The sequence below is a fragment of the Salminus brasiliensis genome, chromosome 18 (assembly GCF_030463535.1).
Source record: "Salminus brasiliensis chromosome 18, fSalBra1.hap2, whole genome shotgun sequence".
NCBI lineage: Eukaryota > Metazoa > Chordata > Actinopteri > Characiformes > Bryconidae > Salminus > Salminus brasiliensis.
This window is the reverse complement of record NC_132895.1, coordinates 21,578,772-21,604,857: the sequence shown is the minus strand read 5'-3', so window position 1 is coordinate 21,604,857 and position 26,086 is coordinate 21,578,772. Positions and strand designations below refer to the sequence as shown.

General features: G+C 41.7%; 1 protein-coding gene and 1 non-coding gene across 9 annotated transcripts in view; one reads left to right on the top strand and one right to left on the bottom strand.

The window, feature by feature from the left end:
* The window catches only part of mark2a (MAP/microtubule affinity-regulating kinase 2a), a 40,666-nt gene extending 17,597 nt beyond the window's left edge, over window positions 1-23,069 (top strand). The window contains exons 2-19 of one of the 8 annotated variants that reach the window (XM_072661600.1): window positions 1,512-1,685; window positions 2,921-2,974; window positions 3,299-3,347; window positions 3,551-3,616; window positions 4,442-4,512; window positions 4,625-4,681; window positions 4,795-5,031; window positions 5,135-5,254; window positions 5,454-5,592; window positions 5,942-6,054; window positions 6,200-6,320; window positions 6,438-6,583; window positions 7,581-7,669; window positions 9,989-10,132; window positions 16,302-16,562; window positions 17,588-17,614; window positions 20,063-20,098; window positions 21,542-23,069. In XM_072661600.1, coding sequence (XP_072517701.1) covers window positions 1,512-1,685; window positions 2,921-2,974; window positions 3,299-3,347; window positions 3,551-3,616; window positions 4,442-4,512; window positions 4,625-4,681; window positions 4,795-5,031; window positions 5,135-5,254; window positions 5,454-5,592; window positions 5,942-6,054; window positions 6,200-6,320; window positions 6,438-6,583; window positions 7,581-7,669; window positions 9,989-10,132; window positions 16,302-16,562; window positions 17,588-17,614; window positions 20,063-20,098; window positions 21,542-21,977 — 2,340 coding nt within the window. In that variant the 3' untranslated portion in view covers window positions 21,978-23,069. Of the gene's footprint in view, window positions 1-1,511; window positions 1,686-2,920; window positions 2,975-3,298; window positions 3,348-3,550; window positions 3,617-4,441; window positions 4,513-4,624; window positions 4,682-4,794; window positions 5,032-5,134; window positions 5,255-5,453; window positions 5,593-5,941; window positions 6,055-6,199; window positions 6,321-6,437; window positions 6,584-7,580; window positions 7,670-9,988; window positions 10,133-16,301; window positions 16,563-17,587; window positions 17,615-20,059; window positions 20,099-21,541 lie in introns of all 8 variants that reach the window. The other 7 variants (XM_072661598.1, XM_072661602.1, XM_072661599.1 and 4 more) reach the window with 7 other exon arrangements.
* A 2,317-nt stretch (window positions 23,070-25,386) lies between these two features.
* On the bottom strand, window positions 25,387-25,459 carry trnav-cac (transfer RNA valine (anticodon CAC)). The gene has a single exon. It is a non-coding gene; the product is annotated as a tRNA-Val (tRNA).
* Window positions 25,460-26,086: the final 627 nt, after the last annotated feature.

Genomic DNA, 26,086 nt, shown 5'->3' with positions numbered 1-26,086 from the left:
TGATTGAAACTGAGTACGATTTCATTGCAAATGCTGTCCTTTAGCTACATTCAGATTACATTTGTTTATCTAGGGAATGTCTGTAATAAACATTGTACATGTCTCCTCAGTGAGGAAACTCTCATCCAGGCGACAAACAATCGCGACAGGACCAGTGAGTTTCTAGTACCTGGATGTTTCCACCATATGGTCTCATAACCATATTAACAATGTGGGGTCCAAATGATTGAAGAATCACTAGAGCAATTGGAAGCAATTACATTTTTGTTTTGCAGTACAGAAAATGGTTAAGATCACTGGTCGTTTAAGATCTGACATACATGTACTCTGAGACTGAATACAAATTGTAGGAGCGGTCAGAAACCTTTTTAGTATCTTTAATTTTTTATTTAGGGGGTGTCCACACACTTTTGACCCGCTATTCAGACAGGAATAGAGGATATACTCCTCTGACGCTTGACACCGGACATGGTGATTTTAGGCTTATACAGCAGGGTTGGGGAGCTGGAGTCCAGCACAGGTTGCTGATTTCCCTGCTCCAACACATCTACTACACCTGGCAATTAAAGGGTGAATTGATTCAGGTGTGCTTGAGCAGGAAAAGGAATAACTGTGCCAGAGTCCATCCCTCCAAGACTGGGAGGGGTTTCCCCGCCCCTGTTTTACAGGGTGTCCGTGATGAATGCAACCTAAAATAGTTGAATTCACTCATTATAACCTATTTCACAAATGTTTGGACATATACTTTGTTTTCAGATATTTTAAAAGGTTAAACTTTAACATTTTGGGGTTGAGGGATTTAGTTTCAGCAGTAATGATGGTACAGTGATTCAGACTGCAGTACTTACATCAGTCGTAATGGAGCGAGTTAGCAGTTGCAGTTTCTTCTGTTAACTCTGCATTAATCACAACAATAGCATGTCTGTCCACGTTTATGTGCTCACCTCACTGGTTAACAGTCTGTCCTCACACTGTGGTCATAGCGAGCAGGGGTGAGAGCGCAGAGAGCAGAGGACCACAATTGACATACTGTTTCGGAATGAGCACAGAATGAGCTGACACGTAAACAGATATCCTCCGTTTCCACTCAAGCTTATTCTGTCCATTCTCCTGTTCTTTGGTCTTTTTGCCCTCACTTTGTGTAAGAAAACATTTTATGTGTTTGTCCCCTTCAGTATGAACTTGCTTATTCCAATTTTCTCCTCTTGTCCTGACTTTTCCTTTTTTCTTCTCAATTGTCCATTTCTCTGCCCTTCATCTGCCATCCCTGCCTCTGCCATCCTTTCTGCTTGCTAATGTAGTCAGACTTAGCCTGGCGACAGCGCTATCCAGTAGGTATTACATAAGACTTTGTGGGGATTTTATTAACCAGTAAACTACCAGTCATTTTTCTCTCAGGGTTTTTTTTTTGCCTTGTGAAAAATGTATTTAGACAGTCATAAGCAAGAAGGAAAAAAGATTAAGCTTTAGGATTAAAGATTTAAACCAGTCTTCTGTTTTTGTTTTTGCAGACTCACACCGACTCCAAGTCCGGGGGGCGCTCCAACATGAGCCATAGCCGCAACCCACAGGCCACCACATCAGACGACCAGCCACACATCGGTAATTACCGGCTTCTGAAGACCATCGGAAAGGGCAACTTTGCCAAGGTCAAGTTGGCTCGACATGTCCTCACAGGGAAAGAGGTGAGGATCAATATGTCTGGCTTGCATTTCTCCAAGTAGTACCTGCTGATATTTCACTGTGTCTGAACAACAAGACTATTTTGAGGTCAAAAGGGCCAGTATGGCTACAGGTTTTCATTCCAGCCTAGTAGAAGCACATTTATGACCAGATGTTTAAAGACTGGCTAATTGATTTAAACAAGTGGAATCTGTTGGACTATCTGCTGGACAAACTGGCCCTTTGTGGAAAAGATTGGACATCCATGACTTAGGAACAACATAATGTTTGTGGAAAAAAAAAAAATCAGTAGGTTTTTGGTAGTTTGCTGGTTGCTGTAGCCTAGTGGGTAACAATGTTGCCCTCCCTGTGGCAGGCTGTGGTTTGGTTTTCAGACTGAGAGAGCTCACCATGCAACACTAATTAGAGTGCTTTGGCAAGATCCTTAGCCTACGTGTGTAACATGATTCAGATGTAAGTTGCTCTGAATAAGAGCATCAGACCGATGCCCCACCTGTAAATGAACACTATTGCAATCCCATAGCATCCTTCTTAATGCTTGGAGGCAGATGAAGTAAATTAACAAAAGAAATATAAAAAAAAGGTTGCCCCAGTAGTATTCACTGTCCTCTAAATTCATCGGAAAGGCAGAAAACTAAGCCATACTCTGTAGCCCTGCTCACAGTTCGGTGGGATTACAGTGCATCATGACGGTTTCTCCACTTACCAGAACACACTTAACATTCAGTTCCTCCCCACTCAACTTGTTTTGGATCCCTTGGGCCTGGTAATGTGTGACCGCGTGCCTACATTGTGTCTGACACTCTAACAGACCACGTGTTTCAATAAACTGGTTTTAGAGGAACAGAGCGCATAATTGTGTATGTGCACTGAATGAGGCTTACTCTGTAATTTCCAGCTGGCATGGTGAATTGTTTCCTGAAGACCTTAGATTGTGATCTATAGGAGGATCAGTCAGAGCTGACGTCAAACTGCAGTTTTAGGGTTTCACTTCAGATGATATATTTTCATTGGTTCTTTCATTTATCTACACTTTGTTTCATATGATCCTTATTCAGTAGAGCAAGAGAAGCATTCTTTCCCCCCTTCATATGCTGAAAAGCATTAGGGGAAATAAAATGTGGACCAGTGTTGCTGGTAGTGGACTTTTGGATCTAATTATTCTGTCTACTTAATTCACTTCATGGCAAATGAAATGCACCCACTGAGAAGACTAACTTTAAACTCTGTTATTCAGGTGGCTGTGAAAATTATAGACAAGACTCAGCTCAACTCCTCCAGTCTCCAAAAGGTGAGGTAGTGTTTTATGTTTGATGCTTTTTTTGACACTCAATTTCAGAAGAGAATGAACTTCTTACAGCACTCCAGTTGCTTTGGTGGTAAACGTCTCCACATTCTCATATGAGAACCTCCCAGCTGCCTCGTCCTGGAAACGCTTTTATTCTGCAGAGAGGCAGCTAATTACAGGAAATTCGACTCGAATGCTTCCTGTGGTGAGGGGTTGGGTTAGAACTTGGGATGGGTGAATTCCTTGCCCTGTACATTCAAACATAAATATGTGATATGATGTATCTGCTGCACATCAAGCACAGTCCCTTCTATATCTTGTTTGCAGCTATTTCGGGAAGTTAGGATCATGAAGCTGTTGAATCACCCAAATATTGGTAAGGTTTACTTGCACGATAAAATGGACATCATGCTCATTTAGAATAGTTTTATTGTATTTTCCATTAATGTTGTTATTCTGAGTGTCTGCTTTGTCCAGTGTTCGAATCAGAATAAAACATTCATAAAATAAAGATTTTTTTTTTTTTTTTTTTTTTCTCATTTTTTTATTTTTCTCATGTCTGTCTTCTTTTCCATATAGTGAAACTATTTGAGGTGATCGAGACTGAGAAGACTCTTTACCTGGTTATGGAGTATGCCAGTGGAGGTCAGAGCTCTCCCTCATCTGTCCTTCTAAATCACCTCATCTCATGGTGAAATACTCTACACACAACAATGCATACCTCAGCAGAGATAAACGGTTTTAAGTGTCTAGCCCAGGTTTAGTGGACCTCCTGACCACATACTCAGATGGTGGCTTTTGTTGCAGTGCTCTACAGTAAGCAAGCTTTTTTTAGCTCTCGGTCTCTCTTTACTTAAGGCCAATTTATGCTTCTGCATCAAATGTAAGTTGTAGCCTACATGTAGACTACTGATGCACACCTTATCAGAAATGCAGAACGCAACAACTGTGATTGGTCTGTTTGGTTGTGTCTTTATTCCACCTTCAGCACCACATTTTAAGTTCAGTTAGGTGAACATAGGTCATGATTGTGCAAACACTGAGATAAATGGTTTCACATGACGAACCAAAGGATCAAACAACCTGCATTTCCTCGTCTGTGTGTCTCAGCGGTCGGACAAGCACAGAAAAAACCCCCGCCTTTCTTCTGTCTCCGTCCAGCGGCCATACAGACGCTCCACCGTCTTCTCTAAGGAATTTTAGTACATTTTAAACAGTTATTTTGTTTCAACTACCACGTAATAACCTCAGTTTCTGATGTCTTTGTTAGTAATATGCCAAGTCAGGCAACACGTTGGCATTAAGAACCTCCCACTCCTGCCAGACTAGTGTTTTGACTGTAGAGTGATGCAGACGTATCCTTGCACATCTATAAGTGTAGGCTATTTGCGTAGGCTACACCATAGACTCTGTGTTAAACCATTGTCCACATCTAACTCTTCCTCTTTTGGCTTGTTTCTGCTTCTTTAGGAGAGGTGTTTGATTACCTGGTTGCCCATGGCAGAATGAAAGAGAAAGAAGCAAGAGCCAAATTCAGACAGGTGAGACTGTGTATGGTTGGAGGTTTGAGCAGACTCCTAGATTGTAAAATTTGATACCTGTGTGATTCTCTTGAAAAACCATCAAATGTTAACAATTTGTTTCTATAAACAGATTGTTTCAGCAGTGCAGTACTGTCACCAGAAGTGCATCGTTCATAGAGACCTTAAGGTAAGTGCTTTCTTTTCCTTTTTCAGTTTCAGAACGGCTGGTTGTTTTATCTCGAGCCTTATTCAAGCAAAGCAAGGTGGTTGAGATGTTTAGTGGTTTCTTTGCGTGCCTAGGCCGAAAACCTGCTCCTGGATGCGGACATGAACATTAAGATTGCTGACTTTGGCTTCAGTAATGAGTTCACTCTGGGAAACAAGCTGGACACGTTTTGCGGCAGCCCTCCGTATGCAGCACCAGAACTCTTCCAGGGAAAGAAGTATGATGGCCCAGAAGTGGATGTCTGGAGTTTGGGAGTAATCCTTTACACACTGGTCAGTGGGTCACTGCCCTTTGATGGGCAGAACCTAAAGGTGAGCTCAAGTCTTTAATGGAGATCTGATGAACAGCTAGGAAGTTCTAACTGGGCTTGTGACTTGTTTTATTTCTAAAGAGCCTTTTCACTTGGTTTTGCAGGAGCTGCGTGAACGTGTTCTTAGAGGCAAGTACAGAATCCCTTTCTACATGTCCACAGACTGTGAGAACTTACTGAAGAAATTCCTTATTCTCAACCCAACCAAAAGAGGTAGTCTTGAGGTTAGTACTGGTACCTACATGATGGTCTCAATCCTGGCAGTGAGTGAGTGAGTGAGTGAGTGAGTGAGTGAGTGAGTGAGTGAGTGAGTGAGTGGGTGAGTGGGTGAGTGAGTGGGTGAGTGGGTGGGTGGGCCAGCCGCCGACCATAACCTGTAACCTAGTCCTTGTTATCTTTGCTCCTCTCTCTGCTTATGTCTAGCAGCAGATCATGAAGGACCGGTGGATGAACGTGGGCTATGAAGAGGAAGAGCTTAAGCCTTACGTTGAGCCCCAGCCCGACTACAAGGACCCCAAGAGGACAGGTCAGCACCCCAGCAGTGCAGGGGGTTGGAAGAGAGGTGGGGCAGACGTCTGGTGCCTGTGGCCTGGGGGACTATGGGGAGGGGGGAGAGAAAGAGATGGGTGGTGGTTTAGTGACTTGGTGCTGGGATTAATCCTTCCAGGTGCAGATCATTGTCTGTGAGTTGAACTAACTGGCTGATGTTTATGTTGGTGTGTTGTCTTCTCTGTCTGTGTATCATTGTCTTAAGTGTTTGGTCGCCTCAATTTTGCATTTTTTTTATTTATTTAAATGTGCAACACTTTTAATTTATATTTCTGCTTGTCTAACCATTCATTTATTTTGACTTAATCAGGTCTATAGATGCTTGCTTTTGATTGTAACCAACCTGTTCCTACTCTTTCTAGACATTATGCTGCAGATGGGATACTCTCAAGAGAAGATACAGGACTCCCTTGTCAACCAGAAATATGATGAAGTCATGGCAACATACCTATTACTGGACTATAGGAATTCGGAGGTATAAAAGAGGTTCTCTTGTATTTTGGATAACACATGACCGTTGTTGCAGAAAATGCAGGTCGCAGATATTCGGCAGGAAAGTGACATGTAAACCTCGGTTTTCTTTATTTCTCTTATTTTTACATTTTTTCTTTTTCTCTCAGCTGGACGAACTCACAACAAAACCCCGCCCAAGCATTGACCTCACAAACAATGCCCAGTCACCTTCTCATAAGGTACAACGCAGTACCTCCAATCAGAAGTCCCGCAGATCTACAGAGCAAAGTAAGACAAATTTAGCTTGCCCCAGCAACGCTGTCATTTGCTTTTGAATTCTTTGGCTGTCCTGTCGTGCTTATTTTTGTACCTCTTTGTGCGTCTTTGCTGCTTTTATTGCTGTAGGTTCGTCTGCCCCTTCCAAGCGCTCTCAGGGGGATAGTAAGCATGCAGCTGAAGACTACGGGAGAAAAAGCTCAGGCAGCTCCGCTAAAGTTCCCCCAAGCCCTCTGGCTACAGGCGACCGCAAGAAAACCCCGACCCCCTCCACTGTGAGTTCACATTTTCTGCAGGACAACTGTCCACTGCGTAGCAATGTGCTTACCATGACTACAGTCTCGTAATCATAACCCCTGCAGAGCTGGGGTTAGGCAGAGACTTTTTGTACTGGAATGTTAATTAATACCTCTGAAGTATGTGGAATGGCAATGGAATATACTTCCATATATCTGTTTAAAAACAAAAACAAAAAAACAGCTCAATTGTGTAGAGATCAACTGATTATTGTCTGGGCTGAAGATCAGAGCTGATATTTACGTTTTTTCCAATAACTGGAATTGCCTTTGAAAAAGCCAGCTTCATCTGAAACAGCACATTTATTTGGGAATTATTTGTCAAAAATGTAAAATACAAATAAAATTTGTTTTAAAAGTCCTTTGTAAAATTAGCAGAATTTCTGTATTTTGTTTATTTCCCATAGATAAACAATCAGAAATAATTTACATTAAGAACAATAATCTGCTTGTTCATATTACAAATTACATAAAAAAAAAACCACACACTTGGATTAAATGGTCAGTTAATTACAGTTACTCATCTCATATAAACGTTACAGCTCATCTGAGTAGCCTGTCCACCACTATGTGCTGTGCACTATAAAAACAGACATGTAGGGCAGCAGTGGCTCAGTGGTTAGAGCTCTGGGTTATTGATCACAGGGTTGTTTGATACCTGGGTCTGCTAAGCTGCAACTGTTGGGCCCTTGAACAAGGCTCCATACTCTCTCTCTACTAAAAGCACACTAATATATTCAAATTATTATACGTTTGTAAAGAACAGGTATTTGGGTACTCCTTTGGAAATGCATTTGGAAAATTCATTGCCTATAAAATTCTATCTGCGGCATCTTTACTGAACATGCATATCTCATAGAGAAAGACTGCTGTAGGTTAAATTTATTGTGATCTTAGGTCACATTGACAATGTTGTATCGATCTATTGTTACACTCCTTAATAGTAACAATAATTTCTTTTTTCTGTGCTGAACAGAACAGCATCCTCTCTACTGGTACAAGTCGTGGAAGGAGCTCCCCTGTTGCTGAGAGATCTACTCTGGGTGTACAGAACGGCAAAGACAGGTAAGCAAACATGCAATGCACATACACACATTCAAATGAGAAAGAATGGCACATGCACTGATTTACGGTGTCGCGTGAGTGCATCTGGTGCAGAGCTTCTATGGAAAATTTAACTCATTTTCTGAAGGGGTTTCATTGCATGTGCAACATATATTTGAGACTCTGTGTGTATGTGTGGACTGCAGTGTTTGCAGTGAAGTGACAAGCTGCTCTTGACCCAGTCTGGCTGCCATCGTGCCAGCATGGGAAACATAATCCCGTTATGTACACACACTCGCACGCATTTGGCCTTCTGCTTTAGCGCAGCATGAGGCTAAAATCCGGACTGCAGGATTTGCAGCACCTTTGGGTGTTAGTAGTATTAAAATGCTAAAGACCAAGTGTCATCTCTGTGCCTGTTATGCACTGCTGGAGGTAATACATGGTCCACTGTACTGTTGTTGATGGCGTTTTGGTACTGGAAAAGAAATAAAATACCTTTTTTGTTGGAACATCTCAGGCAACACCTAATGGGTTAATATTATTTAATCTCAGGCATACAGATGAAAATATTTAGTGATTGCTTAGTTGCCTCATCTTGAGAGTCAGTAGTTCACATGAGTCTTGCATGAGAACCTGATAAGAGTTTAGCCACCAGTTGCCGTAACCTCTCACTTCCTTTAAAGTGGCTAAGTGTTGAGGCAAGTGGCAAGTGCTTTAAACATTGACACACATTCAGGAATTACACAGATTAACCCTGATATACACAACTTCGTTGCCTAATCTGGGTTTACAGATTCTGGCACCTCCTGCAACTAGGCCAGAGATAGAGAGAGGAAAGAGCCACGATGTCAGCTTGGCTCTGTAGGTGTTCTCGAGATCTGTAGTGCTGGCAGAATGCTGAATGGTAGACGTCACGTCACACAAAACAGCAAAGAAGTCTAGTAGCATAGTGCTGACTACACTCGTCACGTCCCACATGCAGTTGCACACATGTAAGAGAGATCATTGCATCTGCTTTTCAGTTCTGTTTGGTCTAATACTCACCCTACAGATGTTTGCTCCAAGGTGGCACATTTGTAAGGAAAATTTGAAAGTAGTGCCCTGAAAGCTTTGAAAGTAGTGCCCTGAACAAGACCGCTCTTTTGTTTCACTGTCCGCACTCTGGGCACTCGTCCATGCACCCACAACACGTACATGTTCACTAATTTCCATTAATATACAAATTCTGCATATTCAAATTGTTTGTTTGTTTTTAAAAACAGCTTTTAGGCTTCTTGTTGCTTTTGTTGCTTATGTAAATCATGCTGTTCCAGATTGTACCAGAGATTTCATTATCATCCATTTCACCTGATTAACCTATTTAATGAATAACCAAACTTAAAATATAAGCTTGTTAAGCTCATGATTTGATTTGATAATGCTTTGCATTTCCTAGTATAATTGCTATGCTAAGATAATGGAAGTTTGTCCTCATTTTGATGCTTAATTTATATACACTGATGAGCCAAAACATTAAGTCCACTTGTAAATGAAGTGAATGTTAATTTTCCCGTAACTGCAGTGTATGTTGTGCTTTTGCGCAAATTGTAGTCTGAACAGTTGGTCCTCATAGCATGCTGGATGTCGGAGAAATGGTCAGGCGTGAAGATCTGAAGGACAAATAACAAGGTCCAAAATGTTGTTAGGGGTTGGAGCATCTCCAAAACGGCAAAGCTTATGGGGTTTTCCTTGTTTAATTGTCTGCTTGGTCTGAGGAGGGACAAAACAAAAACGGGCAACAGGATGTTAGGCAGCCAAGTCTCATCGGTGTGTGAGGCCAATCCCAGCTAGGTGGAATAGTCAGAAAGGAATTTTTTATGATTACGGTAGGAACACAGTACATCACACCCTGTTGTGTAGCTGTAGACCACAGAGTGCCCATGCTACTACCTGTCTGCAAGAAGGTTGAATGGTCGGATGAGAATCTGAGGATTAACATCTTTGTTCCAGATACCACCGGACACTTTCATAGGTTTGGTAGGGTTAACATAGCAGTTTTGGTAGCACTCAGATGACTGTCAGCATATTTGGTTTTAATGTTTTGGCTCCTCAATGTATGCATTTATTCCCAACCATACTGGCAATCTGTGAAGACCAGCCTGCATTATTAGTGCTGTTTTGTGCAATAAATGTTGGTGTTATTATAGTTTTTGTTCCTGCACCCCATCCATCCCTCCCCTCGACCAGCGACCATTTCTCATCAGAGCCCTCTCTAACCTGTGCACTTCACACCCTACTCCCACCCCCTCTACCTGAGGGGGTTTCAGGAGAGGGTTGTTGTGGATGTTTCTCCCCTAGCTTGAGCACCCCGGGCTCCCGCACTTCTACCGCCTCGGCAGCAGCTGTCCTAACTTCCTCATCCACCTCCCGCCCCCGCCACCACAAGTCCCTGTCCACCTCGGCCCACCCCAACCCCCCAGACCTCCATGCACATCGGCCCAGGCAAGTGGCAGCTCAGCCCACCCTTTGGGCCAGGGGCAAGATGCTGATCTGGTGAAGGAGCTGATCTTTCTCAGCCGGTGTTTATGCCCCCCCTCATTGTCCAGTGTTTCGATTTAGTGTATGGTTGAAATGCTGCCTGAGTAGCTCTGAATAGGCCAATGCTGTCTAGACTGGAGCTTCGGTCCCTGGTGTGCCACTGATCCCATCAGTGCCTCAGAGACCCCCTTCCATGCATTTTCCACTTCCCATCATTTTTTTTTCTCCATGCAAACTAACTGACCTGACCTGACCTGATTGGATATCCATCCTAACCCACACCAACCCAATTTGATGTTTTAGAGCTTTTACACTAATCCCAAACTATTATTTCCCTACCTAGATTCGATGAACTAGGGATGTCCCGATTTGATCCGTGAATTGCAGCCAATCCATGCATATTTTAAGGGATCAGGTAGCAGATATATTTAGCTTGGTCCAATTCTGATCCTATTGGTTTTATTTTTTGCCTCCTATTTACGTCATAGACGTGCTAAAAACAGATCTTCTCTACAGCTTGTGGCAGTGAGGCACGTTTTCAGAAGTTAACATGAGTTGCCTCAAGTGTGGATTTGTTTAAAATGAGTGTGAAATTATGTTTTAAATGATAGAAAATATGCTAGTATTGAATACGTTATCCCACTCCTAAAAAAGAACGCTTCACTGTACTTACCTGTATTCCAGGCAGAGACAGTGGTAGTAGGCCATACTACATGAGGTAGTATGGTGTCTTTGCCCAGTCAGGTAGTCAAATGGTGGTGTTGCTCACTATGCTTTACCAGCTCTAAAGAAATAGTTTGGCAAAGAATCATATTACCTTCATATATGTAGTTGTTTGCCCAGACATGTTTGATATTTGAATCTGCTTCTTTATTGTAAAACAGGAGATGGTAGGCTAACGTTGCTAACAAACACTGGGCTGTTCCTTATATCAGTTCAGGAAATGCATGTAAAATCCAAAAATCTACATAATCAAGTCGAGAAAACTATGAACTATGTATTAAACTGCTTGGACAGACCTTATTTACAAATATTTAAGCTGAATTGGAGCTACATCCACAGAACATCCCGCTTTAGAGTACAGTTCATCTTTTAAACTGGACCACAGAATACAAAATTACATGTACTGTGCTGAGGTAGAAGTGGTTAAGTAACTCCAGTAACTCAAAAAGTGCAGTATCCGGAACAAGCAAAAAAAACAAAAAAACAACCTGCCATATTTTATCAGTGATTTTTAAATGTTTTTGAAACAGTAATCTGACCCTTAGTTTCCAGTGTTTTGGTCTCTCTCCGTTCATAGAGATGGCAGCCTGGTCTTGTGTGACTTGAAAGAACTCCCTGGCGCCATTGCAAAGATGGCCACAGTGTGAACAGACTTGCCTATAAAGGATGTTGGATGTTGTTCATTGTTCAGCAGTGTGGACTAGTTTATTAATAGTTTTATAGAATAAATGTCACAGTGTTTTAAAGTACACTTGTATGACTGTGCAAAACAGATGTCAAAGAATTCTGGGTGGTTCTAAAAAGGTTTTTGAGCATGTGTTTACCGTGAAAACGGTTTTGTTAAACAACGTTATCCTGGCTTCATCCACTGTGACTGAAAGATTTTTGACAGTTTTAGATATAAAGCATGTCTTGGCTGATCAGCTGGGCTATCTGGGATGTGATGAATCATGTTCATTGGATTTTCCACAGAAGCATTCCTGTAGTTTACATGAAGCTTATGGCTGTACCTTCTCCAAAAGTGCTAATTGGATCGGGCTGTCTATGGGCCAGAGCTCAATATCAAAAGTCTCTGATACTGAAAAAGAAAATTTTTAAAAAGTTAGACTGGGGCATTCCTACTCATAACAGTAAGGGAAAAGGGAGTAATGGTCTTAAATCAGTGTAAAAGCACATATTCCATTCCACTAATCCCTAACATTGCTCATAATGTGTTGTGCATGTGTGGTGTGAAGGCTGGTATATCCTCAAACAGCACCACTCTAGGGCATGATTTAGCTCCCATTTCACACACTCCTCATCGCCTGCCTCAGCTTCAGATATGAGACTGCAGCCTGCTGTGTGTTGGATGAGGCTGCCTCATTACACTTTTCTCCTGGTGTAAGTCAATCTTGCCACAGTTTCTTTCCCACGAGAAACCTGCCTCAGTACAGAAATGCCAAATATACGGTTAACCCCATCCATACTCACTTATTTTAAGCTACCCAAACCTGTCTTGCTGCAGCGCGCACCACAGTTAACTCAAGTTTCCAAGGCCATTGTGTTTATGTGCTAACAGCCAGGTTATGTCACAGCTGTGCATGCTAACCAACAGGTTTTCTCTAATCATTGTTCTAAGGTGGCTTGAGTGTTTCATTTGTGTGCATTTTTCTTTCTTCTTTTTTGCGTTGACTTAAATGCATGCCTATGTAAAAAAAAAAAAAACTCTTTGCAAGTGATGAAGGTGATGTGATGAACTCTTACGAGAATAAACTAGTGAAGATTGTGAGGGGTTTAAACATGGTGAGTGGAGTTTATGCCCATGGCTGATCACATGGCATTAAATCGCTGGCCTGGCATACAAAGCTATGTTTCCGAAACCCTGTCTCCCGGGATTACACTTCAATTCCAGTGGATTTGAGAGTATGCCCCAGATTGCATGCATGAATTCATTGTCAGAATTAACATTAAATTAAAATCCAAATAAGGCTGGTTTGTATGTAAATCATGGCTGCTCTTTAAGACACTGGAGATCAAGAAGTTCTAGATTGTAAGTTAGATTTAAAAGAACAGTATTTAGAGAATTCATTTTTTGAAAAATTTAGCTATTTTGTTTGAGATGAGAAACTTCATCCTCCCTACACTGTGAAAATGACTGCTTCCGAACACATCCAAAGCACTTCTCCAGAGATAGCACTGTTTCTGCACTTTTCCTCAATAGGTATCTGAAATTGGGTTTTGACCTTTATGGTAAAAATATATGCAGTAATAATTCTCTTTAAAATGAGAATTCGCCAAAGCATTGGCAAATCAGTCGTAAATTATATATACATACATATATAATTATGTATGGAAAGTGTAAGTAGGCGATTTTACACCATGATGCACAAAGAAATATATTCACTGTAAACACTCACTGAGCACTTTATAAGGAATACTTTAACTGTGCCTCCTTTCGCTTTTCAAACAGCCTGTCTTCTGCAAGATGTTGGAAATTTTTCTTAGTGGTCTGTTTAATTTTTTTAGAATTGCTTGTCCATGTTCACATGTTGAGTCATGCGGGTTATTTTTTACTTTAATTTTGTGAATCTCCCATTATGACACATGCCCAAGATTTTTTTTATTGGATCCAGATCTGGTGACTGGGAATGCCAATTGAATTTATGTTCATGAAAGCACTTAGGTTTATGACATGGCTCATGCGTTGTTATACTGGAAGTAGGCATTAGGAGAAGAGTCAACTTCCTTAAGTATATATATAGTGCCCACAAAGGTTGACATGGCAAACATAGTCCAACAATATAAATAGTTTGCGGCAGCCAAGTGATGATGGATTGGTAGTAATGAGCCCAAAGTGTGCCAAGAAAACATTCTGCGCTGTATTACACTTGTACAGGTGTGCCTAAAAAGTGCTTGGTGAGTGTATATTTTATTCTGACATCTGTTCATTTGGGATGGGTGAAAAAGAACCAGTGTTGTCATTTTTAAGAAATGTTATCATCTATCACCTATCTGGGAACAAATGAGACTTCAGTATTTTTTTATATATATATATATATATATATATATATATATATATATATATATATATATATATATATATATATATATACAGTGGGGAGAACAAGTATTTGATACACTGCTGATTTTTCAGGTTTTCCCACTTGCAAAGCATGTAGAAGACTGTAATTTTTATCATAGGTACTCTTCAACTGTGAGTGATGGAATCTAAAACAAAAATCCAGAAAAATACATTGTATGATTTTTAAATAATTAATTTCCATTTTATTGTGGGAAATAAGTATTTGATACACCAGAAAAAGAAACTTAATATTTGGTACAGAAACCTTTGTTTGCAATTACAGAGATGAGACGTTTCCTGTAGTTCTTGACAAGGTTTGCACACACTGCAGCAGGGATTTTGGCCCACTCCTCCATACAGATCTCCTCCAGAGCCTTCAGGTTTCGTGGCTGTCGCTGGGCCACACGGACTTTAAGCTCCCTCCAAAGATTTTCTATTGGATTCAGGTCTGGAGACTGGCTAGGCCACTCCAGGACCTTAAGATGTTTCCTACGGAGCCACTCTTTAGTTGCCCTGGCTGTGTGTTTTGGGTCGTTATCATGCTGGAAGACCCAGCCACGACCCATCTTCAGTGCTCTTACTGAGGGAAGGAGGTTGTTGGCCAAAATCTCACGATACATGGCCCCATCCATCCTTCCCACAATACGGTGCAGTCGTCCTGTCCCCTTTGCAGAAAAGCATCCCCAAAGAATGATGTTTCCACCGCCATGCTTCACGGTTGGGATGGTGTTCTTGGGGTTGTACTCATCATTCTTCTTCCTCCAAACATGATGAGTGGAGTTTAAACCAAAAAGTTCTATTTTTGTCCCATCAGACCACATGACCTTCTCCCATTCCTCCTCTGGATCATTCAGATGGTCATTTGCAAACTTCAGACGGGCTTTGACATGCGTTGGCTTGAGGAAGGGCACCTTGCGTGCACTGCAGGATTTTAATCCTTGACGGCGTAGAGTATTACTGATTGTTTTCTTTGAGACTGTGGTCCCAGCTCTATTCAGGTCATTGACCAGGTCCTGCCGTGTAATTCTGGGCTCATTCCTCACCTTCCTCAAGATCATTGATGCTCCACGAGGTGAGATCTTGCATGGCGCCCCAGACCGAGGGAGATTATCCGTTATTTTGCATTTCTTCCATTTTCTAATAATTGCACCAACAGTTGTTGCCTTCTCACCAAGCTGCTTGCCTATTGTCCTGTAGCCCATCCCAGCCTTGTGCAGGTCTACAATTTTATCCCTGATGTCCTTACAAAGCTCTCTGGTCTTGGGCATTGTGGAGATGCTGGAGTCTGACTGATTGAGTGTGTGGACAGGTGTCTTTTATACAGGTAACGAGTTCAAACAGGTGCAGTTAATACAGGTAATGAGTGGAGAACAGGAGGGCTTCTTAAAGAAGAAGTAACATGTCTGTGAGAGCCAAAATTCTTACTGGTTGATAGATGATCAAATACTTATTTCCCACAATAAAATGGAAATTAATTATTTAAAAATCATACAATGTATTTTTCTGGATTTTTGTTTTAGATTCCATCACTCACAGTTGAAGAGTACCTATGATAAAAATTACAGTCTTCTACATGCTTTGCAAGTGGGAAAACCTGAAAAATCAGCAGTGTATCAAATACTTGTTCTCCCCACTGTATATATATTTTGTGTGTGTGTGTGTGTGTGTGTATATATATATTAAATGAAACATGAAGGTGTTTAATGTTCTAGAAATACTGTATGATATAGTCGTATTGCTGAGTTTAACTTGCTTGTAGTAATTACAACATTTTTATAAAGACACAGAACTATTGTTTATGCCTCAAACAGTTCAGAGGGATAACTGAACAGAGACCAGAATAAAATCTATTGGTGTTGTACAGTCTGAAATCTAGACGTGTCTGTGGTGCACAGTAACTGATTTCTTTGACACCTGCTTTCGTTTACTTAAATTTGGAAAAGCTGAATAAGCTTATATCGCTACCCAGCACTTTGATTATGTAATAATGCTTTAATTGATCATATGCTTTTGCCCAAGTGAAAGTGCTAAACAGGCCAAAAAGTGTTTAATTAGTTTTTGCTTGCTGCAGCAAGAGTGCTTACTACTTACATGTGAATTTACATTTTTTTTTGCTGTGGAGAACAGAGATTTAACAATTTTATTCAGGATGTACCACTTATAGTCTAATGAAGACACTCATTCTGGTTCAGTTATCCCTCTTCATTTATCAAGGCAGTGTAACTTAATCTTTAATCAAAGACAAATTAAGAATAATTACTTTGTATGAGTCACCCATCAACGCCTTCTAATATGTATATTTTTATGTCTACTAAACATTTGTTTAAAAACCCCAACAAAAAAAAACAGCACCGGCCCACAACGAGTTCCAGTGGTATCTCCCTCAACGCACAACATAAGCAGCTCCACGGCAGCCGACCGCACCAACTTCCCCAGAGGGGTGACGAGCAGAAGCACTTTCCACGCAGGCCAGCAAAGAGCCACACGAGACCAGCATGCCTCGGCCTACAATGGACCCCCAGCATCCCCCTCCCTCTCCCACGGGAACAGCCAGGTTCGCCGCCCCGGTACAGGCATCTTCAGTAAATTCACCTCCAAATTTGTACGCAGGTGAGTCTAAAACCACAGGACTGAAGCAGAGTCTCTGACTGCTTTGCTTTAGCTATGAAGTTCTAATGAAATCAGTTAATAGGTGATGGTTAGTTTTAGATTGGGGGGGGGTTATTGTACTTGAAGGAGCATTCCAGATAACTGTCATTAAAGACACTGGAGCTAATTTAGCCCGTAATCTTCTGATGTGATGTTGTAAATGTTCAGTGCTGGAATGAAATTGTATATTCTGAATTATCTACAGCTCTTTTATGGTTCCCTTCAGCCTGACCCTACAGGAGGTCTTATTCCACCTTACCCTCAAAGTCACACAAGCAGTAAATCACCACTAGCTCAATTTGTCCAGCTATAAAGGGGTTGCTGGCTAAATTGCTCCAGGATAGTTTCACAGTAAATAATTAATCACGTTCGAACAGTGAGGTCTGTGTGCAGTGCTCTTTTGAAATAGTTTTGTTACAGTATGTATTATTTCACATTAAGTGTAACATGAGAGAATGTATGTTCAAAGCGCACCCATTTGGCCTTTTGACTTTGCAGTACTCCCCTTTTTCAGGACGAGCTGGTTTGGAGCGGCACAGATATCTGTGGCTAAGATCAGGTCCCTCATAATGAAGGGCCGTTGGAGCAGGGATGGGTTTCAATGTGAGAAACACTGTAATGGACCTAACCATGAACATGGACCCCCAATCCCCCCCCTCTCCCCCTAAAGATTAATCTCATTAATCCTGTAATAAAGAAAGGCATCTACGGTTTATTCCGTATTCTTAATTGGCTCTACATAACTTCAGATATCATAACTCCATCCTCCAATATAACTCCATTATGCTGTTCTGTGCCCTCCAGCTAACACTTAAGTGCTCTCCACACTGCTCAGGTCATGCTGTCCCTCTGTAACTTGTTTTCCTGACAGGCCACCTGGGAGTATTTAATCTCTATACTTTTTTACAAATTTGCTCTGTTTTTTTCCCACACATTTGAGAACATACTTTTCCCCCCTTTTTTCTTCCCCACCTTTTTTCTTGTAGAAATCTCTCATTCAGATTCCCCAGAAGGTAGGCAATAACACTGCCCTTGGGTCATCCCAAAGACATTATTTTTTTTGTGCTCTATCCTCCTTCCTTCTGTGATCTTTTGTGTCTTGGTCAGATGGGATTTTTTTGCAGATATTACACTGTACACCGTTCTTTCCATGGTTTTGCTTTTTACTAATGCGCTGCTTTCATTGCCCAGCTCGCTTCGTCACCAGCCCACGTCTCCGCCATTTCCTCCTGCTCCTTCCTCAGTGAATAACTCCAATCCCTTTCCACTCACATCTCATCCCCCTTTTCCTTTTGTCTCGGCCTGTGGTCTCTGGTCAGTGTTTGTTTGACCCTGTGAAAGGTTTCCTTGTGCCGCAGTCTGTGCTGTGTTCATGCAACTCTTACTACTACAATGCAGTTAAGAAGCTGTTCTATGATTAACTTCTCAAGGTTGTAAATGCCTCGGATTCAAATACACTACAAAATCTGATGAACTTGCACTATACGTCCGTAGGTTTGTAGGCACTTGCTCATCAAAGCAGGGGTGTTAATAATAGGGTCTGTCAGTCCTTTTGCTGCAGTAAAAGCCTCTACTCTACTGGAAAAGCTTTACAAAGCATTGAGATGTTTGAAGGTTGCTCTGAGGATTTGATTATGTTCAGGCACAAGCGTATAATGCCAGGTTCACACTACACAGGTTTAGCTGCGATTTTCGTTTCGCTGACTGTTTTTTTTGGAGATCGCTGGCAAAAGCCTCAGGTTGGGGGGATAATTGATTGGTGCTAGGTCACTTGGTATGTGTGAACTGCTGAAAGGCACGATCCGAGAGCTTGCCAAGATATCTAGCGGGTTTAATAATCAGCGACTCGAAATCCTAATACTTGTATCGCTGGACATCGCATCTGTTCTTGTGTGTTTTCTTATCAAAACGTTTTTGGAGAGCAGACGGACTTGTTGCGAGTTGTTCCTCGTGGTGAAAGTTCCCGCGTCGCTGATCAGTCGTGTAGCGTGCAAACCGCAACCACTAAAGGATAGTGCTCAATACTGAAATTGCTCCACACCCTAATGCTGTATAGTCCTGTAACTGATTCTTAACCTTGTACATGGTGAAACTTATAGGCCCTCCTAATGGAGCGTCCTACTTGATGAACATGATGATAGTGGGACTAGAGCTGTAATGGTGCACCAAAGTCATGGTTCGATTCATACCATGCTTGATTTGAAAGCTCTGGTGTGACATTTGCACTCACCCAAATCAAATGCCAGTTAGCTTGAACCAGGCCCATCATGGCATGTTGATAACTTGCTAATGACTTTCAGCTTAAGGTTCTGAGTGGAAGTTGCGCTTGCGAAATCTGGTTCCCCTTAATGTTGAGGCATATTTGCAGTATGACTGCATGTACTGAACTTTTAATGATGATGCGGTACAAATACATGAATTGTTAAAGTCCTAAGCATCACTTATTAGACGGGATTTCATTACACTTTTGGACATGTAGTGTATTTATAATGTATAATCCATTTTGTGTTACGTTTGTGAGAAATCCTACTGGCATGCTTTGTGTCGAAGGAGCAAGTGCAGTCGTTGAGTCAATCTTAAAAGGCCTTAAAATAGTCACGTCTATTTATGTTAAATTTTTTTTATTTATTTATTTTGGTATAATTCCATCTGTAAGTCCATCTGAAATGAACAGGGGGTGACTGGGTAGGTGTACACTCCTAAATTCCAAAGCTTTTGTGAATGGTCTATTACTTACAGTCTAATGGCTGCAACTAAACCACCTGTGGGGCGCTGGTCTGCTGCTTTTGTCTGTGTGCTGGGTTTTTCTTTGAGGGGGCTGTGGCCCTGGGTACTTGCCCTCCACCTCTGAGGTTATTGTACACACTGATCACGTTGGTTCCCTATGTAGCTAAAAAATAGGAAGTATAAACAAGTCCAAGGTTTTTACATTTTGTGTGTGCGTGAGAGAGTTTGTCAGCGTGTGTGCTAAGCCCTGAGGTTTGGATGGTTTGGAGGCAGTTCTACGTGAAGTTTGGTGGAGGGACTAAAAGACAACTGCTTTCTGTCTTCTGCTTCCTCCGTTCTGTGCAGTTGCATCTTAAGAACATGGAAGCGGTTTGCCACTCTTAATCTTTCGTATGCAGATGTTTGTCCTTTAATTCTCTTCATTTTAAAAGCTGTTCATGTCTGTTTTTTAATGCTGTTAAGGCAAATGTCAAGGGTATGGCTACAGTAAAATCAGCTTCAATACATGAGCTTCAAGTTGTTCAGTTCAGCTTGATAGCCGACAGCTAATGTAAGAACATGTTGAATGCTTAAAAATGCAAAATCTTTAAAGAAGGTAGACAACCATACCAAAAGAGCATGCTCTCAGCTCAGAGGCTTGTAGCCACACGTATGTAAATATCCTGTAATTAGCTAGTGCAAAGAACATTGAACATAAATAAGAGACTAAACTTGTGCCGATTTTCTTTGAGGAGTCCGTATGAGGGAGAGGGTCGAGATGAGGCCAGCAGGTGAGGACATCAATTAAGTAATAATCAGTGATCTACATAAAAAGAAATCATACCTTTTACTCAATCAGTACTTTGGATCTAAGGCTACGCTCACACAGCAGGTAAAAATGGCCCATATCCGTGACAGGTGTGTTATCTGTGTGAAAGTGTGAACAATAGAAAACAAACTGAATCTTTAATTCCTACTTGAGCCACTTTCATATGTGATGCTGAAATTTGATGCATATCAGATATTTACCAAAGCGACACAGTCTGAACAGCCAGATCGGAATTCACGCTTGACTTTTACGTCAGTCCAATACGACATTCTTCATAAAATGCACGACTGCAGCGAGGAAGGTTTTCAGTGGCGGGATAGCGAGGCAACAGACTGCAGACATAGATATTTGGGATGATGTCTCTGTCCAAATTAAAAGGCACGTCATCTCACAGCATCAAAAAAAATAGAAAGCTTAATAAGCAAAGTTGAAACAATCCAAGGACACAAACCAAAGAAGTGGCCTAGGGTGCATAATGTGCCTGGAGCATGGCTCTTTTGCGCATGAGCGTCAGTTTGGGAGTTTTAACTGTTCAGATGGGTGTCAGATAGAATTCACGTTTTGAAAGATATTGTGAACAGCCTAAAAAAACAAACAAAAAACACCTTGCATTTGGGCCATTTTACCTGCTGTGTTAACGTAGCCTAATTATTTAATTTGCTCCCTAAAAGTGGATGTTCTTTTAATTTTTTAACAGTTTTAATAAAAAGAAAATCAAGTCCTGACCAGTTTTAACTCTAATTTTGCTTGATTTGCTCTGAATTACCACTAATTACCACCACTACATCCGTAGTACTACATCCATAATGATGAATGTTAAGCTGTTTGTCAAGTTCCCATAAATGTACAACAGGGTTGGTCTGTTCAGGTAAGGGAATGCCGCAGTGCAGCACAGTTTGGTAATTTCCCTGCTTAAATGCACCAGCTTAACCCGGTATTACCAGGAGATTTGAATCCGGTGTATTTTCAGCAGGAAAGTCACAAAACTGTGTGCAAGAATGGACCCCCCCCCCCCCCACTAAACATGTTTAGGGATTTTTTTTGTGTAGGTTTTGTACAGATTGTTAAAGGATGTTAGGGCTGAGATTGACTGCATTGTAGTTCTGCATCATAACGCCCCCTCCCCTCCTACCCAGTGTTTGTTTTTTGAAGATTAGCCATGTTTCCATATAGGAAGATTAAAGTGTACCTTTTTGTTGCGTGGGAAAGAGGTTAATGTGTTTTGATTTAGTCTGTGCTTGCCCAGTTCAGCCCCATACCTCCCTACATGCCACAGCTTTGCTCAGTCGAATCGTCAGTGGATGAGTCAAGCCGGTCTCAGATTGTCTGTAATCATGAACACGCTATGCTTCCTTTTTTTGACGTTGTCTTTTTCCATGTCTCCTCTTCGTGGCCACCACCTAAGACCCATGTTGAGCACTGCGGACAAGATGGAGAAAGGTACCCAGGGTTCGGCGGGTGACGATAACAAGGACTCTGTGTCTTCCTCCTCCCCCGTGTCCAGCACCCCTTCGTCCACCCAGTCCGCGAAGGACACCAAGCCACGCTCGCTGCGCTTCACCTGGAGCATGAAGACCACCTCCTCCATGGAGCCCAACGAGATGATGAAGGAGATCCGCAAAGTTCTGGACTCCAACAGTTGCGAGTATGAGCTCCGCGAGCGCTTCATGCTCCTCTGCATGTCAGGAAAACCTTCTCGCGATGACTTCGTCCAGTGGGAGATGGAGGTGTGCAAGCTGCCCCGCCTCTCCCTCAACGGGGTGCGCTTCAAACGGATCTCGGGCACCTCCATTGCCTTCAAGAACATCGCCTCCAAGATTGCCAACGAGCTGAAACTGTGAGCTTGTTTTACCCGATCTGCGGAAGAGGATACGATCGAACTGTGAGTGATGAGGAGCTCCGGCCCAGATGTGGTAGGGTTTGAGGAGACGGAACGAACTTTGCATGGGACAGCGGACAACAGTGATGATAACAGAGACCGAGCAGTGGCAAGTTTAGAGACTGTAAATGATACTGGAGGGTTGGGACAGTTTGGTGGGGGAGGTTTGTGTGTATAGACATTTTGAGGGCCTTCTTTTTGTTGTTTTTTTGTTTTTTTTTGTTTTGTTTTGTTTTTTTTGTTTCTCGGTTTGGGTTTTCTGTCCCCACATCATCCCTCACCTACTTTGTTGTCTTTTGATTTGTGGCAATTTTTTTGTTTCCTGTTTTGTGTTTTCTTCTTGATCTTCAGTCGACATTTGTTCAAAGAGTATATCGACGGAGAAAGAAAGTTGATGTAACTACGGAAAACTGTTTGCTGGTGGTTCTTGTATTACAAACTCAAACCAGCTACTGTCTCGACACGCTGTAAATCCCCATATCCTGCTCCCTAACCCCAAATACCGACTATGGTAAAGCTCCACATTACTTGATTTTCTTACTTCCAATTCCAGGTCACCTGTTGAACAGAAAGAGAGAGCGAGCGAGCGAGCGAGCAAGAGATTGCTGGTTTGACACTCTGAATGTACAACACAGTTAGTGATGGGTATTTGAGGCTGAAGTGCAAGGCACATTCAGTCGAGCCAAAGCTGAACAGGAATATTCACTCATCGTGCTCTGATTGGTTCTAATTCTCTATCCCACAGTAACATCAACAATGTGTCTTATCCAATCTGTAATGGAAGTGCGGACTTGAACCCTCAGTGCTCTAGAGGTGAATCACCTCTATGCACTCTAAGCCCAGACAATTAGTTTTTTTGTTTTTTTTTCCTGCTGCAGGGGTCATATATCAGAAGCTAATTAAGGGCCAATTAAGTAATTATTGGTGAATTGTAGTGTAATTAAGAGTTGCTGGTTGGTTTCAATGTGCTGCACTGGAATGAGTCTGTATTTTGTTGCCTTTCTCTGGAGAAGATAATTAATATTATTATAAGAATAAACAAAGTTGAATGGTTTGCTGTTGCCGTCGTCGTCTTTGGTGGATAAGGCAGATTCTCTCTACTTTCAACCAGTGGTTTTATTGAATGTGAGTGCAAAGCAGCAATCATGTTCGTTTGAGTGGGGAAATCAGCTACACAAACTGCAGGAAAATGGCACTCCAGGATCAGAGTTCCCCACCCTGGCCTTAAAGGCTTCCTGATGTTTAAGATCTGGTGACCGTGCAGTTGTTTGTTGAAATGTGCTTAATTCAGGATACTGCCTTTTAGAGCACACATGCAAGCCATTAAAAAAAAAAGGGTTTAGATCAGTTTAACCTCTTCAACTCCACTGAACTGCCGGCACTTCCGGACCACATCCTGGTGCCTATAACTTGGGAATAATACTTGGCCGGTATGTATATGGAGTGAGTATACCTAGACCTATTAAAAGGGCCATTTATGTGTAAATCTGAATTAGGAAGTTAGACCCCCAGTTCACCCAGTACCAACATGGCAATGATGCTGTGACTAATGATGCAAAAAAAGAAATAAAATGATAATAAATTATGTACGCCAAATGGACATAAGTATAGGGACACCTGAAAGGGAAGGCTTTTTACTAGATTTTGGAGAACTGCTGCGAGGTGTTGTTTGCATTCTGTGACGAGAGCATTAGTGTGGTCAGGATGTTGAATGGTCACCACCCTACCTTATCCATAACTCATCCCAAAAGTGCTGGATAGAGCATCATCACCATTCCAGAGAATACAGTTCCACTGCTCCACAGCTCAGTGCTGGGGGCCTTTACACCCGTCTAGCTCAAGCCTGGCATTAGCCATGGTCTCTATAGGGACTAGACAAGCTGTTTTTTTTGTTTTTTTTTTTTTTTTTTTTTTTTTTTTGTTAAGTAACTGAATGCATTCATTTCAAGGGGTGTCCACAAACATTTAGACATACAGTATCAGTCTCTTCTGTCTTCAGTTTAGCTCCGCCCATTTATGTTAAAGTATTAATGGATGTTTTAGCCTTGGCTGCTTTTTGAATGAAAGTCATGTACTTAGTAACTGTTGGTTTTGTAAAACCAGCCTGTTTGATTCTAAGAGATGAGAAGTTGGGAAATGTCAAGGCCATGTCAAGATGTCACAAGTTACAGGACCACCTACAGAACATATTTAGCCCCTCAGGCAACTGTGTTAGACAAGAGTTTAGGCTGTGTGTAGGGGGATGCTGAACCATGAAGTTCTGTGAAGATGAGGGAAATGGATATCTGCTTTACTCAGCACTAAACAGCATCTCCCCAAGCAATAGTGGGGAAACTGAGGGCCCTGCTTTAGTACACTTACTAAAGCTGGCAGTTAACTGAGGGGTTAAATCACGTGTCTCATCATTACATTTACGGCATTTAGCAGACGCTCTTATCCAGAGCGACTTACAAAAGTGCTTTGCTATTTACCCAAGAAAAACCTTAGCTAGTTAGAATATACTAATAGTTTACAATTACAATCATTAAACTGTGCAAGAAGGAGTATGTAAGATCTGATGACTGGGAACCTCAAGAGCAATTTTGATCCTGTGTTCATGAAATTGGCTTGAGACTTTGTGGCCATTATCCTCTTCATTGTGGAATTAACAGCTTTGGGCGGACGTCCCGCTAGTCTGTTTATTAGGGCTCCAGGTGCTCTTTTACCTTGGATACAAGTGTTTTCCAAAGGGCAGCCCTGCCATAAATGCCAGGTTTGTCTAGTTGTCTTCAGGGGTGGTTTAAGTATCCTTAAAAAAAATAAACACTGTTACTATTGTAAGACTGCAGTGGAGCTTAATAATACATCAGTGCAAGGACCTACCAGCGAAGGAACTTTTTTTTTTTTTTGAAGTTTAGGTATTTAAAAATGCTTTCTTTTTTTTTTTTTTTATTCTTTTTGTCCAAAACAAAATGCTAACGCACTGAAGTGAGATTTCTGGGTGGAAAAGGAGATTCCATTTTCCACAGATATACTGTATGTGACAACAGTCCAAAGTCATCAGCTACTTGAACTATATAGTCTTGAATATAATGCTATGCACCAATCCTAAATGTGCTAAAATAAGGTACACAACCTAACTAAACTATAACCAGGGCCCAGTTTCCCAGTGTGGAGCTTCCTGCCTCATTTAAGAATGAAGAGAAAGAGAAAAGGCCTCATTCACTACACTCGTCATTGATAGGTAGCATATGCTAGGGCATATTTATATTATATATAAATATATTATCAAAAGTATAACACTTACTTTGGTTCGGAAGAAAACGAAATATGACGACGACACTTTTGGGGGAGACGTAAATTACTGTAAATATGAGGAAAAGGTTACCATGTGTTTCCGCCCGGTTTCGAACCGGGGACCTTTCGCGTGTGAGGCGAACGTGATAACCACTACACTACGGAAACTTCGGTGGGAGAGGGTTGTCCGGTTTCCCCTTTATACTCTTTCAACGTCGTTGTTCATATGAATAATCGTCTATTTAGTTTAGCGTATGATGTGAACATGTCTAAAAACTTTTCTTTAATGAGTTGCTCTTCTGTGAGAAGTGAAAAAGGTCGACACGGGCATACAAATCGCATAGATAGACAGATAACAGTAGCTAAGTTAACGTCGGCTGACCGAACATAGTTAGGATAGCTAGATAGCTAACTAAGGCTAACGCTACATTAATCAACGTATTCAGAGAGACTATCGGTATTATTTTTAGCGCTGTGTAGCTGCCTAGCCATAGCTACGTTATTGAAGTAGCTAGCTAGTGGTTCTGGCAGGGTTAACGTTGCCGTCTACTAGCATGTGAGAAGAAACGTAGTGCTAGCTGTCAAAATAATTTCCCATTTTTTGCACGTGCTTTTTCCTTCTCCGTCTCCAATCATCCAGTTATATTCGATGTCTGGTTTAATATAATCGCAGAAACGGTGGTAAAATCGGGGTTGAGGGACATATTGGGGACAACTCAGAGCCCACTCGTTAGATGGCGCCATTTCAGTGAGGGCAGACCTCCTACCCAGAGTTCTGCTGCTGTCCTCAGTGTC